Source organism: Tiliqua scincoides, chromosome 2 (genome assembly GCF_035046505.1).
Source record: "Tiliqua scincoides isolate rTilSci1 chromosome 2, rTilSci1.hap2, whole genome shotgun sequence".
NCBI lineage: Eukaryota > Metazoa > Chordata > Lepidosauria > Squamata > Scincidae > Tiliqua > Tiliqua scincoides.
In genome coordinates this window covers 122,382,327-122,404,734 of record NC_089822.1, presented here as the reverse complement: position 1 = coordinate 122,404,734, position 22,408 = coordinate 122,382,327, and the positions used below count along the sequence as shown (strand labels likewise).

The 22,408-nt window shown below is 47.0% G+C and overlaps 1 protein-coding gene across 1 annotated transcript; it reads right to left on the bottom strand.

Moving 5' to 3' along the window:
• Nucleotides 1-1,498: 1,498 nt before the first annotated feature.
• On the bottom strand, nt 1,499-21,625 carry TRIM58 (tripartite motif containing 58). Its single transcript, XM_066617654.1, has 6 exons — nt 21,109-21,625; nt 17,424-17,519; nt 11,555-11,785; nt 9,622-9,644; nt 9,292-9,392; nt 1,499-3,004 (listed from the first exon to the last, which is right to left on the bottom strand). Exons 1-6 carry the CDS (start codon nt 21,541-21,543, stop codon nt 2,436-2,438), a joined length of 1,455 nt encoding a protein of 484 aa, XP_066473751.1. The 5' UTR covers nt 21,544-21,625; the 3' UTR covers nt 1,499-2,435.
• Between the last annotated feature and the right edge of the window lie 783 nt (nt 21,626-22,408).

Sequence of the window (22,408 nt, the reverse complement as noted above, 5' to 3'; positions counted from 1 at the left end):
AATGGCTTCATTTCTGGGCCAAATAGAGGTGAGGGAATAGGTGGGCCCACCTTCAAAGTGCTTGTTGCTTTAAGCTATGACTCCCCCCCCCCCCCCTGCAGAGAGCCCATAGTGTTGAGGGCAAGGGCACATCCCCCCATGCACTGCTGGCCTCTCTGACATACCCTGCAGCCTGGAACCCTCTCCATTCATATGCCGCTGCTCAAACCCTTTGAAGCATAACACTCTCACACTTAATGGATTGGCTGTCTCTGATTAGACATAAATTGGGGGAAAGAGAGCAGTGAATTGTAATTCATGAAGATTCTCAATTACTCATTGAAAGTACTGTCTTAGGGTGGTGGGAATCAAGTGCCACCCTGTGGCTGCCGGTAGAATTAGAAATTGCAGTCCATGTGCCATCTCACGGTTGACATTCAGAACTGCAATCAGTTGGGGCAGAAAGGATGAAAAGCAAAATCAAAACATTTTGGTAAATGCAAGTGGATCTAGTGGATTTTTCTACAAGGGTTTTGTCAAAGTCAGAACACTGGAATGCCATTGAATTTTCTCCAGTTCAAAAATTCTGCACCATCACTAGCTAGAATTTTCCCATAAGATGTTTGCTTTCAAGGAGATTGTCAGTGTTAAGTCACTGTATAAAGGTTGCATATACGCAACAGGGATAAAACGTGTACACCTGTGGGCCAGGCAAAAATGGATTAATCACCACATTTATCCACATATAGTCATGGTTCACCTAGTACGGCATCTGTGGCTATGACCCAGTGATAATGAGCAAAGGGGAGAAGAATGAAGATAGTCCTCCAAGTCAGAGATTTGGTAGAATGACAGTATCTTAAAGCTTGACTAATAACCTCTGATTCACTTAGTCCCTTATGAACTTGTCAAGGCTTCTTACAGCAGTGGTTTGAGATGTCATAGTAATTTCATGATGTGTCACGTCACTGGCCCATAATATTCCAATCTCTCCTTGGTTTGTATGTGTCAACTGTAGGTGTTTTGAGAAACTATAAATAAAACTTGTCTCTTTGCTTCCTCCACACCCTTCATATTGTTGTAGACCTCACGCGATGTAACTGCTTTCAACAAATCAATCTGGAACGCAAACTTGTCTGGCTCATAATGGTTGGATGCATTTTAAGGGGAGCTCCCTTCCTCCAAAACTCTCTGGAACGATTCTAAGAATGAAAGGATGAGTTTGCTTTGCCGCGTTACAATTGCCCTAGCTGTGGAGGGTCCACTGAATGAGTCCTGATAAAGTCGGAAAAAATGCACACAGCTTTGGTTCAGCACTATTTCAGAATTTGAGAGCCTGTGTCACGCAATGGGTAGAGTATTGTACTTAAACCACATATTCAAATTCTGGGTAAACCATGACCTTGGGCTAGTCACTATCTCTCAACCAGATTTGTGAGGAGAATAAAATGAGGAAAACTTAAGAGCTTCATACAGAAGGATGAGATGCAGAATATGTCCAGTTAGACCAGCAGTTTTCAATCTTTTTAATCTCAAGGCACACTGACAAAGCGCTAGAGTTGTCGGTTTTTTGACAATTGACAAGACACACTATGCTGACCAGCATTTTGGACCAGGGTTGTCATGAACATTTCAGGCTGCCACGCCGGTGCCAGATCAGACAGCCACCCATACCTTATGAGAATAGTTCTGCAATGGTTCAACACTGACATTCCCACCTCCAAAAGCTCTTGAGGAGCAATGACTTTGTAAACAGCATGACTGAGACTGCAGTGTAGCTGAGCCACTGGCCTTTACCAAGGAAAAGGTGGCTGCACTAGTCCCTTGTTAATGCAAGTGGAACCACACTGCCTTTCCCCTCACATTCTCATCTCACTGTAATGGGAAAAGCAGTGTGATGTAGTGGTTACAGTACAGGACTAATTCAACCCTCATTCAGTCATGAAACTCACAGAATGAACTTGGGCCATTCTCTTTCAGCCTAACCAACCTCACAGCATTGTTGCAAAGATAAGAACCCATGTAATGAATACAAGTAATAATGTTCTGTCACCCAAAATCTCTAGCCCACCAGTCAATTATTCCATTATAATGCAACAACCAGGCCAACCCCTTGCCATAAGGAATGGCCCTTCATCCACCAGTCTCAAACAGATCACTTTGTGCCTCATGCACAGGTACAAGAAAACATTTTACCGAGCATGTGAAGCAATGTACGGCAGAAAGACATTTCAGAAGCAAACAGCAAACCTGAGGCTGCAAAAAAAGTGAGGCTAGGCATATGTGCATGGAGGCAAAAGAACTCTGGCACTCCATGAGTTCTTACAAAAGCAACCTCCAAGTCGTCTTCTCCCTGTTGCTGTTTTACACAGACATATCTAACACATGTGTGCGTGTAACTTTGTCTCCATCCAATGGCAGGCAGTGGGTTCTATGTTTTGTGACATGGAAAGACCTCATTGGTGGGAAAAACATCTGCCTGACATTTGATAGGCTGCAGGTCGGATGATGAGGGGAGCGTCATTGAGTCCGCCTGCCCGGACCCCGGGGTAGAAATAAGGCCGGAGTGGCCCGGAGAAGGAGTCTGAAAAGGTAAAGATGTGGGAGCCACTGTCTGCGTTATAGAAGGAGACCTCTCCTGCATCATAGTCCAGGAAGATGCCGATTGCCTCAGGCTTTGCTCTCAGCACTAATTCTGTGAGCGGGGAGGTGAGGGCTGCATACTCATCACCATTCCTCAACCACATTGTCCAGAACCCTGTCGCCGGGGAGGGTGTGAAGATCCCTTGGCGGCTCACAGATTCCTGGCACACCCCGAGCGTCCAGCTGGTCTTGTTCTCCACACACACTTCCCAAAAGTGTCTCCCAGTTGTGAACTGTTCACAGCCCAGCAGGCAGGTGCATGTCTCAAAGCGGGTCAGGCTTTGGGGCACATCCTGTCTCCGATCTCCGACTTGTACACTGAGCAGGTCCTCTGACAGCAGCAAGTAGGGATTGGCTGTGCTTGGGTCGAATGTCACAGGTACTGTGGATAGAAACAGACAGAGTGAGTTCTGAGTTGACACTGCAACAGGCTCCCCAAAATGGGATAAAAAAAAGAGCTTATCAGCTGTGTTAGACGTGAGTGGCAAGATGCCAGTCAAGCCATGATGAAAGCTGCGGTGGTCTAGTCAGGACAAGGCCAGTCCCTAAGAAGACTTTTCTCTCCGATGTCAGGAAGATGCTGAATTTTAAGTGAACTATTTAAGTCAGGGATGTCTTAGTTAGAACCTGTTTTATTTTGAACTTTGCCTCTTGCACTCAACCAGGGCTGGCTCATCCATGCGGCCAATTGAAGCTCTCACATCAGGCAGCAGATTAGAAGTGGTTGGTGCCCATCCCTGCCCTCCTACCTCCACTGTTCCTTCTTTTCCTTCCACTCTCGGGATTGGAAAAAGGAAGAGAAGGTCAGAGAGGACAAGGAAATGTGGAAGGGAGGAGAGAGCTGAGCTAGACACTGGGGAGCAGGAGAAGAGACGGGCACCACGTGTCAGGGGGTAGCATTTGGCCTGCCCCCTCAGGTATCAAGAGGTCTTCGGCTGGCCCTGATATCAAGTACAATCCCATTCTCTTCCCCAAACCCTTTGTTCCTGTTTTAATTAAAACAAACCTGTCTAATTTTTTATCCTACAAAGCAATCCATCTCCCAAATCTGTAGCCTTATGCAGCCAGAGCATTACCCAGGGAAGGCCTGTTGTGTGATTATAGAGGAATGAAGAGGGATACAGATGGGGCTATGAGAAGCCTCACCTGGGCCTCTCCTTGCCAGCATAAGGCTCCAGATGGCTGTCTTAAGTACTGGTGCTTGAACTGCTTGATGGATTGTTTTTGGACATGGGCTTGGACACTGTGGGCAAACAACTCACCGGTGTTGTCAATCCATCGTGTTTTGATTGACAAGGAACTCTGTGCCACACCTACCAATATTTATGTTCTTGAATAACTTGGATTTTAAGTCAGAACACAACACCCACCTCCCTCACACACAGGACGCCAACTATTTTTTTTCCGTTAATACAGTCACCCTGCACATGCCCGATCTCGTCTGATCTCAGAAGCTAAGCAGGGTCAGGCCTGGTTAGTACTTGGATGGGAGACCGCCTGGGAATACTGGGTGCTGTAGGCTTATACCATAGTCTTTCGAGATTGAAGGTTGCCAACCAATACAGTCATGTCATTCTCAAATAGATGAGGAAAAAAGAAGTTTAGATTGCAGAAAAGAAGCAAACGTTCTATTCCAACTGTAACAAGGAAATACTCTAATTGTGCCAATAAAATCTTTCACAATAAGTACATCCCAGAATGAATTAGGTGATGAGGTTGACCTCAGTTCTCTAACAAAAGGATTGTCAACTATTTTCTCCCAAGAATTCTGATTCATGGAGAGGGATAGCAGGTGGAGCCTGCTGGACTTAAGCAGGACCAGAGCTACTAATGGAAGCTTCCTATTTGCTCCTGTGGCTGGTGATGGCCCCTTTAGGGGATTGAGCCTGTGCTTAGGTTTCAGTAGAGCAGCCATTTTCAACCACTGTGCCGTGGCACACTGGTGTGCCACGAGTGGTCCACAGGTGTGCCACAGGAATTTGGGGGAAGGTCATTTATTTAATAGGGCCAATGGGAGATGTGAGCCCCCACTGGCAGCATGGTGTGCCTTGTCAATTGTCAAAAACCTGGTGGTGTGCCTTGACCATTTTAGTGCCTTGTCAGTGTGCCGTGAGATGAAAAAGATTGAAAATCACTGCAGTAGAGGATGAAAGACTGGCCCAGGGGAGCAGGTGTCACAGCAAACCCTTCCCAACTGCTTCTGCCTCCAAGTTCCAGTGTTGCTTTTCCATTACCCATTTGGCCCTCCCTGGCTCCAAAGAACCTGTGGGGCTGTATAGAGGAAGAAGAAGCATGAATATGTAGCCTGTGTGTGCAGGCTCCCATGCAGAGGTATAGGAAATGGTGCGTGGACCTCAACAGCCTGGGCATTTCATGCTCATGCCTGGACTACACAGGTCAAACATTACCAGACTGCTGGAACCAGACTGCTGGCACATAACATTAAAAAGGTGGCAGAGCAGCTTTTAAACTCATCCCTGGAGAAGGCCGACAGGAGCCGAGGGGCATCCGGTTCGGGACTCCTCATTCCTATGGGACGAGGATGGGAAGGTTAGAGAGCAACAAGACAAAGGCAGAGTAGGAGAAGAAATTGGGAATGGTAGCGTGATGGGATGTGATACACGGCTTGGCACAGTGAGAGGATGCGGGGACAAAGGAGTGAATAAGCAGCCCACCCTGGGGCATTCCATGTACAAATGCTTTTATGCGAATGCCCGAAGTCTCCGAGCAAAGATGGGAGAACTGGAATGTCTGGTAACGAGAGAAAACATTGACATAGTGGGCATAACGGAAACCTGGTGGAATGCGGAAAAGCAGTGGGATACTGCAATTCCGGGCTATAAACTCTACAGGAGAGACAGGCAGGGGCGTGTTGGAAGTGGGGTGGCCGTTTATGTTAAGGAAGGGATAGAATCCAGCAAAGTAGAGATTGAAGGTGGGTCCGACTCCGTAGAATCTCTGTGGGTTAAATTACCAGGCCTGTGGAGCGATGTAATACTGGGGGCGTGCTATCGTCCCCCAGACCAGAAATTGGAAGGGGACCTTGAAATGAGGAAACAGATCAGGGAGGTGACAAGGAGGGACAGGGTTGTAATCATGGGGGACTTCAATTATCCTCATATAGAATGGGTCAATTTGTGTTCTGGTCACGAAAAGGAGACCAGATTCCTTGACGTGCTAAATGACTGTGGCTTAGAGCAGCTAGTCATGGAGCCCACCAGAGGACAGGTGACTCTGGATTTAATATTGTGCGGTACACAGGACCTGGTTAGAGATGTCAATGTTACGGAACCGTTGGGGAACAGTGATCATGCTGCGATCCGTTTCGACGTGCATGTCGGGGGAAGAATACCGGGCAAATCTCTCACAAAAACCCTTGACTTCCGATGGGCGGACTTCCCCCAAATGAGGAGGCTGGTTAGAAGGAGGTTGAAAGGGAGGGTAAAAAGAGTCCAATCTCTCCAGAGTGCATGGAGGCTGCTTAAAACAACAGTAACAGAGGCCCAGCAGAGGTGTATACCACAAAGAAAGAAGGCCTCCACTAAATCCAGGAGGGTGCCCGCATGGCTAACGAGCCAAGTTAGAGAGGCTGTAAAGGGCAAGGAAGCTTCCTTCCATAAATGGAAGTCTTGCCCTAATGAGGAGAATAAAAAGGAACATAAACTGTGGCAAAAGAAATGTAAGAAGGTGATACAGGAGGCCGAGCGAGACTATGAGGAACGCATGGCCAGCAACATTAAGGGGAATAATAAAAGCTTCTTCAAATATGTTAGAAGCAGGAAACCCGCCAGAGAAGCGCTTGGCCCTCTGGATGGTGAGGGAGCGAAAGGGGAGATAAAAGGAGACTTAGAGATGGCAGAGAAATTAAATGAGTTCTTTGCATCTGTCTTCACAGCAGAAGACCTCGGGCAGATACCGCTGCCCGAATGGCCCCTCCTGACCGAGGAATTAAGTCAGATAGAGGTTAAAAGAGAAGATGTTTCAGATCTCATTGATAAATTAAAGATCAATAAGTCACTGAGCCCTGATGGCATCCACCCAAGAGTTATTAAGGAATTGAAGAATGAAGTTGCTGATCTCTTGACTAAAATATGCAACTTGTCCCTCAAAACGGCCACGATGCCAGAAGATTGGAGGATAGCAAATGTCACGCCGATCTTTAAAAAGGGAAAGAGGGGGGACCCGGGAAACTATAGGCCGGTCAGCCTAACATCTATACCGGGTAAGATGGTGGAATGCCTCATCAAAGATAGGATCTCAAAACACATAGAAGAACAGGCCTTGCTGAGGGAGAATCAGCATGGCTTCTGTAAGGGTAAGTCTTGCCTCACGAACCTTATAGAATTCTTTGAAAAGGTCAACAGGCATGTGGATGCGGGAGAACCCGTAGAGATTATATATCTGGACTTTCAGAAGGCGTTCGACACGGTCCCTCACCAAAGGCTACTGAAAAAACTCCACCGTCAGGGAATTAGAGGACAGGTCCTCTCATGGATTGAGAACTGGTTGGAGGCCAGGAAGCAGAGAGTGGGTATCAATGGGCAATTTTCACAATGGAGAGAGGTGAAAAGCGGTGTGCCCCAAGGATCTGTCCTGGGACTGGTGCTTTTCAACCTCTTCATAAATGACCTGGAGACAGTGAGGAGCAGTGAGGTGGCTAAGTTTGCAGACGACACCAAACTTTTCCAAGTGGTGAAGACCAGAAGTGATTGTGAGGAGCTCCAGAGGGATCTCTCCAGACTGGCAGAATGGGCAGAAAAATGGCAGATGCGCTTCAATGTCAGTAAGTGTAAGGTCATGCACATTGGGGCAAAAAAATCAAAACTTCACATATAGGCTGATGGGTTCTGAGCTGTCTGTGACAGATCAGGAGAGAGATCTTGGGGTGGTGGTGGACAGGTCGATGAAAGTGTCGATTCAATGTGCAGCGGCAGTAAAGAGGGCCAATTCTATGCTTGGGATCATTAGAAAAGGTATTGAGAACAAAACGGCTAATATTATAATGCTGTTGTACAAATCGATGGTAAGGCCACTCCTGGAGTATTGTGTCCAGTTCTGGTCACCGGATCTCAAAAAAGACATAGTGGAAAAGGAAAAGGTGCAAAAGAGGGCGACTAAGATGATTACGGGGCTGGGGCACCTTCCTTATGAGGAAAGGCTACGGCGTTTGGGCCTCTTCAGCCTAGAAAAGAGATGGCTAAGGAGGGACATGATTAAGACATACAAAATTATGCAGGGGATGGACAGAGTGGATAGAGGGATGCTCTTTACACTCTCACATAACACCAGAACCAGGGGACATCCACTAAAATTGAGTGTTGGGAGAGTTAGGACAGACAAAAGAAAATATTTCTTTACTCAGCGTGTGGTTGGTCTGTGGAACTCCTTGCCGCAGGATTCGGTGACGGCATCTGGTCTGGATGCCTTTAAAAGGGGATTGGACAAGTTTCTGGAGGAAAAATCCATTACGGGTTACAAGCCATGATGTGTACGTGCAAACTCCTGATTTTAGAAATGGGCTATGGCAGAATGCCAGATGCAGGGGAGGGCACCAGAATGAGGTCTCTTGTTATCTGGTGTGCTCCCTGGGGCATTTGGTGGGCTGCTGTGAGATACAGGAAGCTGGACTAGATGGGCCTATGGCCTGATCCAGTGGGGCTGTTCTTATGTTCTTACCACCACCACTACCCCCATCATCATCAGTGGTGTCACAGTCCACAAGAAGTTTGGACTGGGATTTTTGGGTGCTCATTATTATTATCAACAACAGTATTTATATATCACTTTTCAACAAAAAAAAAGTTCACAAAGCAGTTTACAGATAAAATAAAATATTTATTTATTCACTCAATTCACTCAAGGGTCCCCAAAGTGGCTAAATAGCTCCCTGTCCCAAAAGGGCTCAGTCTAAAAAGGTGCAGAAGAAACACTGGCCAACAGAAGGACAGTTACTCTCCCCCTATAAGAGGGCTCATGAGAAGGGAGAAACTCTTTAGAAAAGACCCTGATGCTGGGAAAAATTGAAGGCAAAAGGAGAAGAGGACGGCAGAGGATGAGATGGCTAGACAGTGTCATGCAGGCAATGAACATGAATTTGGGCACACTCCAGAAGACAGTGGTAGACAGGGGGGCCTGGCATGCTTTTCCTTGGGGTCACGAAGAGTCGGTCACAACTTAACGACTGAACAACAACAACAACATAAGAGGGGACCACTTGGAAAAATGCGCTTCTTGGCATACTAAATGAAAATGCTGGCCCTCACTTTGATTCAAAGTCATTCCAGCGTTTTCCAAACATTCCAGCTTTAACACACAGAAACACACACACACATATACAGCTATCCCCTGTTAACTGGACAAAGACGGACCTTTCTAAGTGGTGATCCTCTTATATTTAGCAGGTGGAGAGCAAGTGTCCCTTTCCAACCCAGCACAGTATCTTTTCTTGTTGCAGTTTCTTCTGCATTTGAACCCTTTCAGGGCAGGGAACAAATGAACCCCCCCAAATTCACCAGGGAGCTAATTTTAACTTGAGGTTAGTTGACTGATTAATGTTCAGAAGCCTAAACTAAAGTCATATTGATCAAGCAGGGCAGACATGCCTTGAGAAGAACCCCATTCCCATCAAGCCCATGTGCCTAGCGAAGCTTTACATCGCCTTTCATTTACCTCTATATGTTTGGAGTGATTCCATCAACCCAGGGACATCATAGGAGTCCTGCAGATCCACTGAGATGAGCTGTGGCTCCTGCAGCGACACCCCCTCGCTCCTACAGAGAGCATGTGACAAATGGCTGATTATTGGTTCTTCTTTCACTGATTTTCATTTGTTTTCAGAGTTTGTGAGCCACCCTGGATATTATGTTTCCATGAAAAGACAGGGTACGAATTTCTAAATCAAATCAATAAACCTAAATCTTCCCACAGAAGCAAAAATCACTGTTTTATGGGGGGCCCATATGCAGACATGAAAGGTTAAATAAAGTGTATCATACTGACCTGGTCAAGGTGGCTTTTACATCCTAAAGGGAAAAAAAAGAAACACTGTAAAATACCTAGGTGATTTATCACGTTGTAACATTGCTCAGTGCATCTACGACTACTAGTAGCCTAAGCACTGGTGTCGCTTCCCCATAGCCGAAGCTAGGAGAGAGACGACAGCTGTTAATTTGGATTTACAAAATGTTTACGTGTGTTTTAGCTGAACAAGTTCCCAGGCTTGCCAGCTTTGAAGAAAAAGACAGATAAACCAGATGCTTACAACAGATTTCTTGTTCACCCCCAGCTGAGCCCTGCTTCTGCCACACACGCAGGCATGAAGTGGCACTTTACAAATCACAGGCGATGCGGCTCAGGGCTGTGTGTATGCCACAAGAATTCAGAAAAAGCAGAGAACGGAGAGCAGAATTCGACTACCTAAAAACCAGCTTAAAAAAAAAATTAAAGGAAACACACTCTATAAACATTTCTAGCCCTTGTGGCTGTGGGATTTCAAAAGCGGTGGTAATATCTGCTGAAACCTCATAAGATTTTCAGGTCTTTGTCACCCTTTGTAACTTCTTGTCTTGTAATAAGTGGAGAATTACGTTAAACTTGTAGAATAAATCAAGCAAAATAAGACCCTGCCTACTCCCACATGTTCCTTTCCACGAACCCTTGATCAATATTGGAGGTTCTGCTCTGGGTGGCCCGCCAAACCTCCAAGGTTCAGCAGATGAGTACAAAGGTCAGGACCTTTTCAGTTGTGGCACCAAGTTGGGAAACCTACCTAATCCCTACATCTCGTTATTTTCACTACCTTGTTAACACGTAGCTTTCTGAGGACACATTTGAGGAGAGTGGTGGCTGCTGAGGGATTCTGTTTTGTTTTGCCCTGTCTTTCCTGATTGGGGAAGACCTCCTTTCATTTTAATGCTGGACTGCTTGCTGTCATGGCTGTTGCTATGTGCTGCTATGCTCTGTTTAAAGGACCTGTTATTGTTTTTTTAAAGATTGTGCTGCTATTTATTTTTTTGCCACTTCGTCACACAAAAACTCAGAAGGAAAATAGGTAAAACAAAATATCTTAAATGATGTAATGTAAATCTACATTACATTACATTACATTACAATGTAATGTAAATCTATGTAAATTTGCATACTTCATAGAAGTTGCAGAATTCTGCTTTTCTTGGCACTTGGTTTTTCAAGTGTGCACAGCCCAAGATAAGCTTCTTCCTCACAGAGTTAAATCTGATTAAAGACAAAACGTGATTAAAAACAAAACGTGGAGCTGCACTTAAAACCAAAATGAATCAGGCAAATTAGACACACCCTTGTGTAATTCGTGTACAAATTGGGAACATGGAATTCACATCCTTACAGCATCCTGCTCTCTAGTCATTCATCACTGATTCAAACATAAAACATGCTTCATTCATGAGATCAGAGAAGTACCTAGGGAAGGTTGGTCCACCTCAGTTAATGATACCCAAAATGCAAAGACCATTTTAATTGGCTTGTGGTTTCTTTAATTGGCTTGTGGTTTCACACAGGCCAACACATATTTTGGCGCCTTAAAAAATTAGACCTAATCTTGGATATATTTGGGGCACTGATTCCAAAAATGGCATCAGTTTGGCCCTATCAGCTCTATTTTTGCAAATACGACAGCCACCTTATATGCTGATTCAACTGGTTGTCTGCACATCAGCAACTACAGTAGGTATACTGTATTTCCAAAACTAGATAGAGCCAAACTGATGCCATTTTTGGAATCAGTGCCCCAAAGATATCCAAGTTTAACTTCCAAAGCACCAGACCAATTTATGGGGGGGAGGGGGGAGCAATTATTACTTGCAGTTAACAAATCATGGTATTCCCCAATTTCCTCTTCTCCAACACTGTTGGGGCCCTGTTCTCTGCTGCAGCTAAATCCCTGAGAAAGCCTTACCTTAAGCAAAGAGGCAGCTGTCTGCTGGCACTTATTCTCCAACTCGGAGATCAGCTCTTGCAAGCCTGTGCACTGTTCCAGCAGAAAGGCCCAGTTCCTCTGCAGCTTCTTCAGGGTTGCCTCTTCTTCCTCTTGAAGCTGCTTCAGAAGGAACTGCTCCTCCTCAGCCATCACCCGTCGACGTCTCTCAAACCCAGATACAATGAGCGCTCTTTGTTCTTCTACTTTCGCCTTACAGAGGAGACACAAACACACTATCTGTTGACCAGCTATTGAAATGCATTGCCTACCCCATCTTGAAGGGTGACAATCCATTCAAAGGCACATAATGAAGTTGCAAATCAAGATTCATTCCACAGGTCTGCTGGTTTCCTTGGCTATCCCTTTAGCAGGTCCTCTTTGCTTGGAGGAAGCTGGCAAGAAGGGCTGTGTAGTGGTAGCGAAAACCCAACGTTAGTGGGTCCGAGGCCAAAGGGGTCTCAAGTCCCATTCAAAATGGGAGTCAGGCTTTCTTCAGCAGAGGTCATTCCATGGCCCCCCCCCCCGCCATCAGCATCGTACCACTGCAAATAATTTCACACCATTTATCTATTCTGCTTGTATGTATGGAATCTTTAGTAAAACTGGCAACTCTCAGCTTGCAAAACAACAAGGAAACGCTGGGCTTGTCCAAACAAGGCAAGGGAATTTCCTGTTTCTAATCACTTTGGCACAGCTGGCTTGTAACTGTGAACTAGATTTGTTTCCATTAACTCAAAAGGCACAGTCCATGTTTACATAGAGGAAAATACATACCCCCCCCCCAATGGAAAAAAGAAGTCTAAAAAAACCACTGATAGCAAGCAAAGAACTTCTTACCCGTCATTTTCCCTTGGCATATTCCTATCCCAAGATTCCACAATGAACTTCTGATTCTGTTTTCCCCTCCTGCACGGTCTTTACGCAGTCAAGATGGTCAACCGATTCATGAGCACGGCATGTCAAACCAGCCATTTCCCCATTTCTATCATAGGCCATTGAGATTGTTGCAGCTGGGGGTCATGCCCCTACCCTGTAGACAAGGGCTGAAGGCATGACTGCTGGGCAGGGAATCCTCAGTAACCTTCTAGAAGGAGGGGGCAATTCTGTGATCAGGATCTGCAATCAGCCCCCACCTACATAACTAAGGGCCCAATCCTGACCGGTTTGAACAGGCTCAGCACCAGCGCACAGTGTTACAAACGTGCCACCTGCAACACTCACTGCCAGGCCAGTGCGGGCGCTGGCTCAGTGCGAACCCATGCTGAGCCAGCGCCAGGTGGAGCATGGGCGACTGCCGCCCAGAGCTCCAGGAGAGTGCCAGGCAGCGGAGAGGTGAAAGCATGGAAGGAGGCATTCTGGGGCAGAGGGAGGGCGGGGGGAAGCCTGGGCAGGTCGGGACTGGCAAAGCTTTGCCAGCTGGGATCAATAGCCCCGCATCAGGCCTCCTGGTCCAGCATGAAGCTGCTTTAATTTGTGCCGGCTAAGTAGCTGGCGCAGAGTTGAGTAACCCCATTATGGGAAGTCTTACCTTCCCGAGAAGATGCCCAGCACACGCAGGATGCCGCAGCAGCCACATTGGTGCCACTGCAGCCCTGGACGCCAAGCAGCTCAGGATTGGGCTGTAAATCACTTACACATTATTGCAGCCAAGAGGTCACCCCTCACAGAAAAAAAAACAGCTGTTACGTGGCTAGGATAATGTTTCAAGGCCCCCTGAGCATCACACTGGCTAGGTGGTGAGAAATAGACTGTAAGCTATGGTTGCCAACTTTTCACCTGACCATTGTAGTTGTGCCTCTAGGAGCAACTTGAATTGCAGACACAGTAAGTTCAGTTGGTATGTCAAAGTTGCCTTTATCCACATCCAATCAGGGCTCTAAACATTCATGTCCTGCACACCATTTCCCGACTCCCAGTCCAGAATTTTCCCATCACATATTCCCACCACATGATATTCAGTTAGGAGAAGGGGACTAGCTTGCACACATCTCTTACTGTGTCTACACAGTAGAGTGAGTCTAAACAGTCTGAGTCTGAGTGTCTACACAGATCACTTACATCTCTCTATCCACTTTATCCTTCCCATGCATAATTTTGCATGATTGAGAGATACAAAATTATGCATGGGAAAGATAAAATGGATAGAGAGATGCTCTTTACACTCTCACATAACACCAGAACCAGGGGACATCCACTAAAATTGAGTGTTGGGAGGCTTAGGACAGACAAAAGAAAGTATTAATTTACTCAGCGTGTGGTCGGTCTGTGGAACTCCTTGCCGCAGGATGTGGTGACGGCATCTGGCCTGGATGCCTTTAAAAAGGGATTGGACAAGTTTCTGGAGGAAAAAGCCATTATGGGTTACAAGCCATGATGTGTATGTGCAACCTCCTGATTTTAGAAATGGGGTATGTCAGAATGCCAGATGCAAGGGAGGGCACCTGGATGCAGGTCTCTTGTTATCTGGTGTGTTCCCTGGGGCATTTGGTGAGATACAGGAAGCTGGACTAGATGGGCCTATGGCCTGATCCAGTGGGGCTGTTCTTATGTGGATTGGTAGGGTGGACTCAATCATATCATTCAAAGCACCATTATTAGCAGATGATAAAATTTAACCCCACATGATGAAAAGCTTTACAGGTACTTGCTTTCTGCATCGAGTTGCTACTTAGAGGTACAAGTGCAAGCTAGGCTGCTTTTTCTCTGGTTAGTTGGCAGCCCTACCATGTGGAGAACGGTCATAGACACTGGCCTTTAGTACAGTCTCCTTTTTCATGCTGTTTTAGCAGTAGCAAACACAATCCACCACACAGAGAACATTTGACTAAATCAGCCCTACCATGAGTCAGAACGAGGCCAATGCTCCATAGGTTCAGTGTACATTCTTATAGTTCTTTGCCATTAGGGATGCGTAGAATTTGAGTGGTCAGCTTCAGGCATCAAATTGTATGGTGCCAGCCCTGTCGGAATATTTTATGGACATTAAGAGGAGACCTAGTAAACAGGGGACAACTCAGGTTTCTCAGTGGCAACTCAGAGACAACTCAGAGACAACTCAGGTGACAATAGGCACCACTACTATTGACCCACTTCAGTCCGTCAGTGCTGAGGCTGCCCCAGTTGTAGGGCTGATCTACCATAAAGCAGACTGTTTAACCCCTGCATTTTATTATTTTTAAATTTTATGTTATGGACCAGTATTCAGCAACAACCCAGAAAGGGCCACTAGCTCCTCACAGAGCTAGAATCAAAGATGAAGACAGGGAGGCTCGGATCCTCTGTTCTGCCTGCCTGGGAACAGAGCCAAGAGATTGAGCAACTGTGTCTCTTTCCCCAACCCTCTGAGCGGAATAACTTCCTGCTGACTCAACCACACTCCAGGCAGCTAAAAGACACTTGTGGGAAAGCAGCAAATGCATCTGAACAGAACATGATGTCTTTTTGCCTCTCACATCCTTCAGTGTGAGGCTCCTTTTGTGGCATAGGGACCAAAGTTCCCAGTTTTAAAGTAGCTTCCCAAGACAAGCTTCCCTTCACACAGAAATTTAGCGGGGGCACTTTTGCCACCATTTAGTCCCATGCCAAGAAAGGCTTCCCCCACTTATAATTTCTGCATGGCAGGCAACTGTTAAATCCTCAAGATGAAGGCCAGTTCAAAACAAAACATGAAAAAGCTACACCAGCTTCCACCCCCAACACCCATGTCAATAATGACACTTCATGCAGTGGTCCAAATTAGTCACTAGGTGGCAGCAGAGACCAAATAACCCAGATCATGACTAAGAACTTTGTGTCAATAATAATAATCATATTATTATTGCAGTAGCAAATATTTATAAGGTATACCACTTCTTAAAAAAACAAAACTCACAAAGTGGCTTACAGAGCATAAGTAAGTAAATGGTCCCCTGCCCCAAAAGGGCTCATGCTCTAAAAAGAAGCAGAAAGGAGAAATGGCTCTCCCCCTGCTAACTGCAGATGCCATGTTCTCACCTTATTCTAAGGACACCCAAGTCTGTAGTACAATACAGTTCACCATCCTTCTCACATCTCCTTCTTTGAACCATGAAGCAAAGCATGCTGGGGGGAAAACCCTCATGGTGACCAATATCAGAGTCAAAACAGGCAAGGGGCATCACATTCAGTGTCCTTCATGAGCGCATGAACCAAGCAATAGCTAGCCTTTGGAATGAAGGTGATACAACTGCATTGGTTCCTTGATCCCAATGTGCCAGTGCTACAAACCATGCAGTCTGCAATCTTAAAGCACACATTGAACTTAGAGGAACTTACTTTTCAGTAAACATGGTTAAGATCACACTGTAGGTAAAAAAAAAAAATGATATGCATTTTACAATATCAATGTATGGACAGAGTTTTTAATTTATTTACAATATTTCTCAGCTACTCTCCTGTTAAAACAATAAATAAGCAAAGGAATAAAGGCAGTAACTAGAGCATTGGAATAATAAATAAGACCTCAAAATGTTAAAACAAAGAATAACATGTGCCAAAATCAATGGGAGTAAACACTGAAACTACAATACAGGTGTGTGCCACTTAACGACGGGGATACATTCTACAATCCCTGTTCTTATGCAATTAGGTCATTAAGTGAACATTCAGTCACAATTCAGATTGTTCAGCCAAAGGCCACTCACCTGATGCATAGTCCAACAGGTTTCAGGTGCCAGGGAAATAGATGTTTTTTAATTATTTATTATTCTAAATAATAATTTCATCCAGAGGTTTGGGCTTGGTGTCACTAACATGCTGGTGACACCTAGCTGTACCTCCTACATCCAGCATCTAATCCCAAGGAAGAAACCTTGAACTAATATCCATAGACAGTGCTGGGTCAGATAAGGGTAAGTAAACAAAAAACTGATTGGTTAAGGATCCTCCCTAGTGGGATAGCGTTGATCAGCCTGTCTCAGATGAGGTCGCACTCCCCCTAGAGGACCACCTACTTACTGCAGTGGTTCACATGGATCTAGCACCATCCCTGAATGTGCAGGTGACCACTTTATCAGTTTTGGCTGCTATACCAACGGCAGCCCTATCTGCAGACAGCAGTTCTGGCCTCAATTTTCCATGCACTGGTTACATCCAGACTGGTTTACTGCTATGGCCGCTGAAGAGAGCTGCTTTTGAAGATAGCTAGGAAGCTTCATTTGATCCAGAATACTGCTGCCAGCCATTCATGGACCAGGACAGGGCAGCTGCTGTGAATCACACCACTTCGGGTACAGCTGCATTGGCTGTCAGTACAATTGGCTGTCAGTTCTGCCTGGGCTCAATTCAGGGTGCTGAGCTTAAGCTCTGAAGTCCTACATGGCCTGCAACCAGGACACATTAAGAACCTAAGGCGCTTTCTTCCTTTTGAACCATCACAGACTTTGCAATCTGCAGAGGCTCTGCTCTCCAACCTGCCCATCAGACTCACTCCTATGGTCTTTTGGTGAGAACATGTGAACAGAAGAAAAGTAAAATAGAAATGAGGGTGTTCTGAAACAGAACAATTGGCTCCTTTACAGTGCAATTTGACTATTTCAAAATTAATCCCTTCTGGTTCAATGAGACTTACTCCCATGTAAGAGTTATGGGATTGCAGACTTATTGCAAAGAGGATACATGGAGTGGGAAATTGCACAGCTTAGGGGGAGAAAACCTGACCTTTTGAACACCATTTTGAACACCATCATAATCTTGGAGGAGGTCACACTTCATGGGTGTGGATTGTCATTTTTAAAGGCCACATCCTTGTCATCAAGAGCCTAACCATCTAGAACCAGGCTGCCACTACTCCATGGTATCCCTTATTTAGTGGTTTCCATTCAATCCTTACCTTCCACTGAGCTGTCTTCTCCTCCTCTTGTGCCTCCAGCTTTAGTGCTTCTCCCAGCACCTTCTTCAGAAGATCCACAGCTTCCTGAAGCTTGATCTATGAAGGAAGCATAAAACTATGGTGATCACTTTTCGGTGGCCTTCCTCCAGAGTGCTGTGCTTATAAGGGGGAGTAGCCTATGGGGTCAAGATAGGTACAGCAACCTCTAAAAAGGGTTCTTCTCATAGGACCATAGTCTTCTGAGAGGCTTCCATGATGCAGACACTGTATGTCAAGGAGACTTTATAATGGCCACACTGTAGTCCTCTTATTCTCAAGTCAAAGGAGACGTGGCCATGCAAATGACCATCTACATAAGCTTCTCCATCAGTGACCTGACATGGGGAACCACTTTGTTTGGGGTGAAAAGTTCATTCCCCTTCAGACTCAACATTAGAAGTTGGAGGGACTGCTGGGAAATGTTCCCCAAGGAAAGGGAACCTCCTAACTCTCAAAAACAAAGCAAACTGCCATCATTTTCATCATCATGATGATCATCATGATTTTCATCATCATCATGGATGATGGCTGGATCCCAAAGGATCTCCTCTATGGAGAACTCGTGCAAGGAAAGCGCCCTACAGGTAGACCACAGCTGCGATACAAGGACATCTGCAAGAGGGATCTGAAGGCCTTAGGAGTGGACCTCAACAGGTGGGAAACCCTGGCCTCTGAGCGGCCCGCTTGGAGGCAGGCTGTGCAGCATGGCCTTTCCCAGTTTGAAGAGACACTTGGCCAACAGTCTGAGGCTAAGAGGCAAAGAAGGAAGGCCCATAGCCAGGGAGACAGACCAGGGACAGACTGCACTTGCTCCCAGTGTGGAAGGGACTGTCACTCCTGAATTGGCCTTTTCAGCCACACTAGACGCTGTTCCAGAACCACCTTTCAGAGCGCGATACCATAGTCTTTCGAGACTGATGGTTGCCAACTGCATGCCATCATTTTCTAGCGTGGTTTCTATTTATTTCAGAAGAGGAAACTGGACAAAGAGAGGTGTTGAAGAAGACAACTTCCAGGTAAGCAACCTGAACAACCTCTCCCATGCTGAAAGCAACAGATGTTGTGGCATTATGTCCAGATGCTGAAAACAGAAGGCTAGACTGGGAGTCGCAAATTCCAATTACTGCCCATCTGTCTTCTACCCTGGAAAACAGGACAGGTTCTCAGGCAATCACTTCTCCAGGCATTGACGAGATCTAGACTTGCTTAGTGTCAGCGAGGTGTCATCTTTTGCCTTCAGATCAGAAGTTGCTTCTAGACAATTGCCTGTTGTGCAATGGTGGTCTGCCTAAGCACTATTATTTCTAAAGGAACTAGTCACACAAGCCACTGGGCACGTCAGAACCTGAGGGAAAATTTTGGGCATACCAGCTCTATGTTTGGGGTTAACCAATCACTTCTGCCATTCCTCTGTGCAGAAATGAGCTTCTGGCATACCTCCACATGCGCTTTTGTAGTTTTTCCCAGTGCAGCACCACACCAATCCTGAGAACAGTGAATATCACAGACAAAGAGTCAAAACCCACAGAATTTTAATGTGGCCATCTTGTGCTCAATAGTCACGTGAAGTGGTCCTACCAGGAAAACCTGCCTGTGGTTTGCAAAAACTTGAGTGTTCAGAGCCCTTTACATTCCTAAATGGAGTTGCAACATGCCCCACCAATGCACACACAGAGTTTTGAGAGCCCAAAGTGAAGGCGCATGCACAGAGTGGCATAGCACCAAACAGATGGTGACCACTGACGGTGTGCTCATTGAGCCCCTGAAGAGGTGTCAGGGAGCCCCAGGACTCCCAGGAGTACAATGCTGGATTTGACCACTTCAGCATTTTCAATCCACACATGTGGGATGGTTAACCTCACACTTGTTCCAGTCAATCCATGAAGATGACAGAATACAGTTGCTAACTGACTGAAAAAATTACGTTGCTCCTATGCCGCAGGTTAATGTACATAAATCAGCTCACAAAGCTTTTCATGATCTGGAGATCAGAATTATAAGCACATCAATGCACAGGAGTATGAGATGGTAAAAAGTTGGCAGTCCTGTAACAAGCCAGAAACAAGAGAGTTGTACCAATCCATAGCTAAATAAGGGAAAACTATCCATAAGTGCTGTAAAAGACTGGTTTTGTTTTCAGAAAATGGCCCAACACTTTTCTTGCTTTATAGCACTTTTACACAGGTATTTTCCCTTTCAAGAATGAGCAGTCTCTCTTTCTCACTAACTTTCTGCAGAAATCAGTGGTGGAGTTTCTCATGGCATGGGGATTAGCAGAATATAATGTTTATGTCTATATATCATGCTACTATTAAGGCAAAGGAACCATGCCTGGTAAAAAAGCTGGCAACCATTCATTTTGGCCCCACACATTGCAGCAGACAAAAGAAAGAGTGGGACCAACTCTGCACTAGTTATACAAGAGATGAAAAAATAAATGGGCATCGATGCCATGTAATGAACTATGCCCAAATGAGCTGCCACCTTTCATCCCAGCCTGAATTCTGTGCATTTAACAGCAGCCAGACACAGAGAATTTATTACTTTTATGACACTGCTTTTATGAATCACTTGTTAGGAAAATTTCACCTGCTAATTTCTACATGTCAAGCTTTTGTTCAAGGGACAGGAACAAGGCCAACTGAAGTTAAAGTGTGTGCGTGAGTTTTGGCTAAACTGGATGCCAACATTTCTCAAACCACAGAGTTCAGGGGAAATTAGTCATCATTCAGATGAAAACAAACACTTCAAACAGTTGCAGAATCCCTCTCCCGAAGGGGAGGTAGCTTGCAACAGGCTTCTTCAGAAAAGTGGTTGAAAGCAACGGAAGCCTGTAGGATCAACCCAAGTTTCATCAAGCAGTGAATGAGCTTTCATGTTCATCAGAACTCTTCTCTAAATCTGATGTTAAACCAAAAAATAAGGACATTGGGGGTGAGGAAGAGAGAGATTACTGTGTGAAATGGGGGGGGGGGGGACCCAAGCTAGAAATATGTCATAGTTAAGATGGAGCAGAGGAGGTGTGTGGCAGACTCAGGATGGACAGTGAAGAGGCAAGGTGTGGGGTAAGCCAAGTTCAGCACATAAGAAGAGCCCCATTGGACCAGGCCAAAGGTCCATCTAGTTCAGCTTCCTGTGGCCCACCAGATGCCTCAAGGAACCTCAAGACAACAAGTTACCTGTACCTTATTGCTATTCTCTTGCAGCTGGCATTCAGAGATAGGCTACTTCTAAAACCCAGAGGGTGCCTATAGTCATCCTCTAACAATCGCGTGGAGCTTCCTATATCCCACAGTGGCCCACCAGATGCCTCAGGGAGCACCCAAGACAACAAGAGACCTGCACCCTGTTGCCACTCCCTTGCACCTGGCATTCTGAGGCACCTTCCTTCTAAAATCAAGAGGCTGCACAGCGTGGTTGGTAACATCCGATGGGGTTTCCCTGCAGAAATCCGTCCAATCCCCTTTGAAAGGCGTCTAGGCCATCTTGTGGCAAGGAGTTCCACAGACTAATTACGCATCTCAGTCGTGTCCCCCGCCCGCTAGCGAGCTTGAAGGTCCCAACACCCCATGGGAGCCCTGGGGAGGGCAGTCTGGCGCTACTGCAGAGAGATCTGGGCTCTGCCCGCGAAGAGCCTGCAGCTCACCCTGTAGTCGTGCGCAGCCTCTTCGATGGGCAGGACGGTGTGCGTGCGGTGCTCCCGGGACTTGTCGCACACCAGGCAGATGGGCTGGCCGTCGTCCTGGCAGAAGAGGCGCAGCTTCTTGCCGTGCCTCTCGCACAGGGCCTCGACGGGGCCGGGCCCCCTGCTTGGCCGCAGGCTCAGCCGCTCGATGCCCTCCACGATGCTGGCCAGCTGCTTGTTGGGCCGGCAGCCGCTGAGCAGGAAGCCGGCCCGGCACTGGGGGCAGAGCGCCACGCCGCCGCCGCCGCAGCGCTGGCAATAGCCCGCGATGCACGCCCGGCAGAAGTTGTGGCCGCAGTCGATGGTCACCGGGTCGCGGAGGAACTCCAGGCAGATGGCGCACGACACCTCGTCCTGCAGCCGCTCCACGGGGTCGCCTCCCGGGAAGGAGGCCATCTCTTTCGCTAGCCAGCCAGCCAGGGCCCCTGTCGTTCCTCCGACGGGGCGGACGCCGCGCGCTCTGCCCAGGCGGTCCCGGGGCATTCTAGCGCGGGGAGGAGGGGCACCGCGAGGGCGCGCCCAGGGCTGGTGGCTTCCTCCTTGGAAGCCCTCCACGGAGTTTCCCTGCCAGACCACGCCCGGGCACGGAGCCAGCGGAGGGGGAGCAGCAGCACCTCGGGGGAGCTCGCGAACAGGGCCAGCCAGTTCCCCGTGGTGCGAGGCCACCTGACCCGGAGCCCAGTCCGGTGCATGTCTGCTCAGAAAGAAGACCCGTTGTAGTCAATGGGGCTTACTCCCAGGTAAGTGTGCATAGGATGGCAGCCCTAGAACCCCATCCTGTGCCTGTCTACTCAGAAGCAAGTCCCATTATAGTCAATGGGGCTTTCTCCCAGGTAAGTGTGGATTGGATGGTAGCCTGAGAGCCGGAGCCTAGCCATGTCTACTCAGAAGTAAGCCCCATTGTCAACGGGTCTTACTCCCAGGAAAGTATGGATAGGATTGTAGCCCCAGAGCCCAATCCTATGCATGTCTACTCAGAAGTAAGCCCCATTAGAGTCAACGGGGCTTACTCCCAGGTAAGTGTGGATAGGGTTGGGCTGCCAGGCTCCCTTCCACCCAGGAAGATCGCACAGCCCTGCTGCGTCTTCCGCTGCACAGTTAGCAGCTGCGGGCGTTTTGGCCGCGCCGTCGCATTGCACGCGGCATCTGCGCGGCAGCTCTTCCTCTACCTGCGGGGGACACCGCGCCGCCTGTCCGGTTGACGGCAGGAGGAGAATTTCCTCTGCATTCCTTCTGCCCGCACCGTCGAAAGGTGGACACA

Excerpts from the sequence above, each read along its gene's own strand:
- TRIM58 (XM_066617654.1), bottom strand. The coding sequence starts at position 21,543 with ATGGCCTCCTTCCCGGGAGGCGACCCCGTGGAGCGGCTGCAGGACGAG. Across the intron at positions 9,393-9,621 it reads GTAAAAGCCACCTTGACCAG|GAGCGAGGGGGTGTCGCTGC; the intron begins GTCAGTATGATA and ends TGCTCTCTGTAG. Across the intron at positions 3,005-9,291 it reads ATCACTCCAAACATATAGAG|TACCTGTGACATTCGACCCA; the intron begins GTAAATGAAAGG and ends TTCTATCCACAG.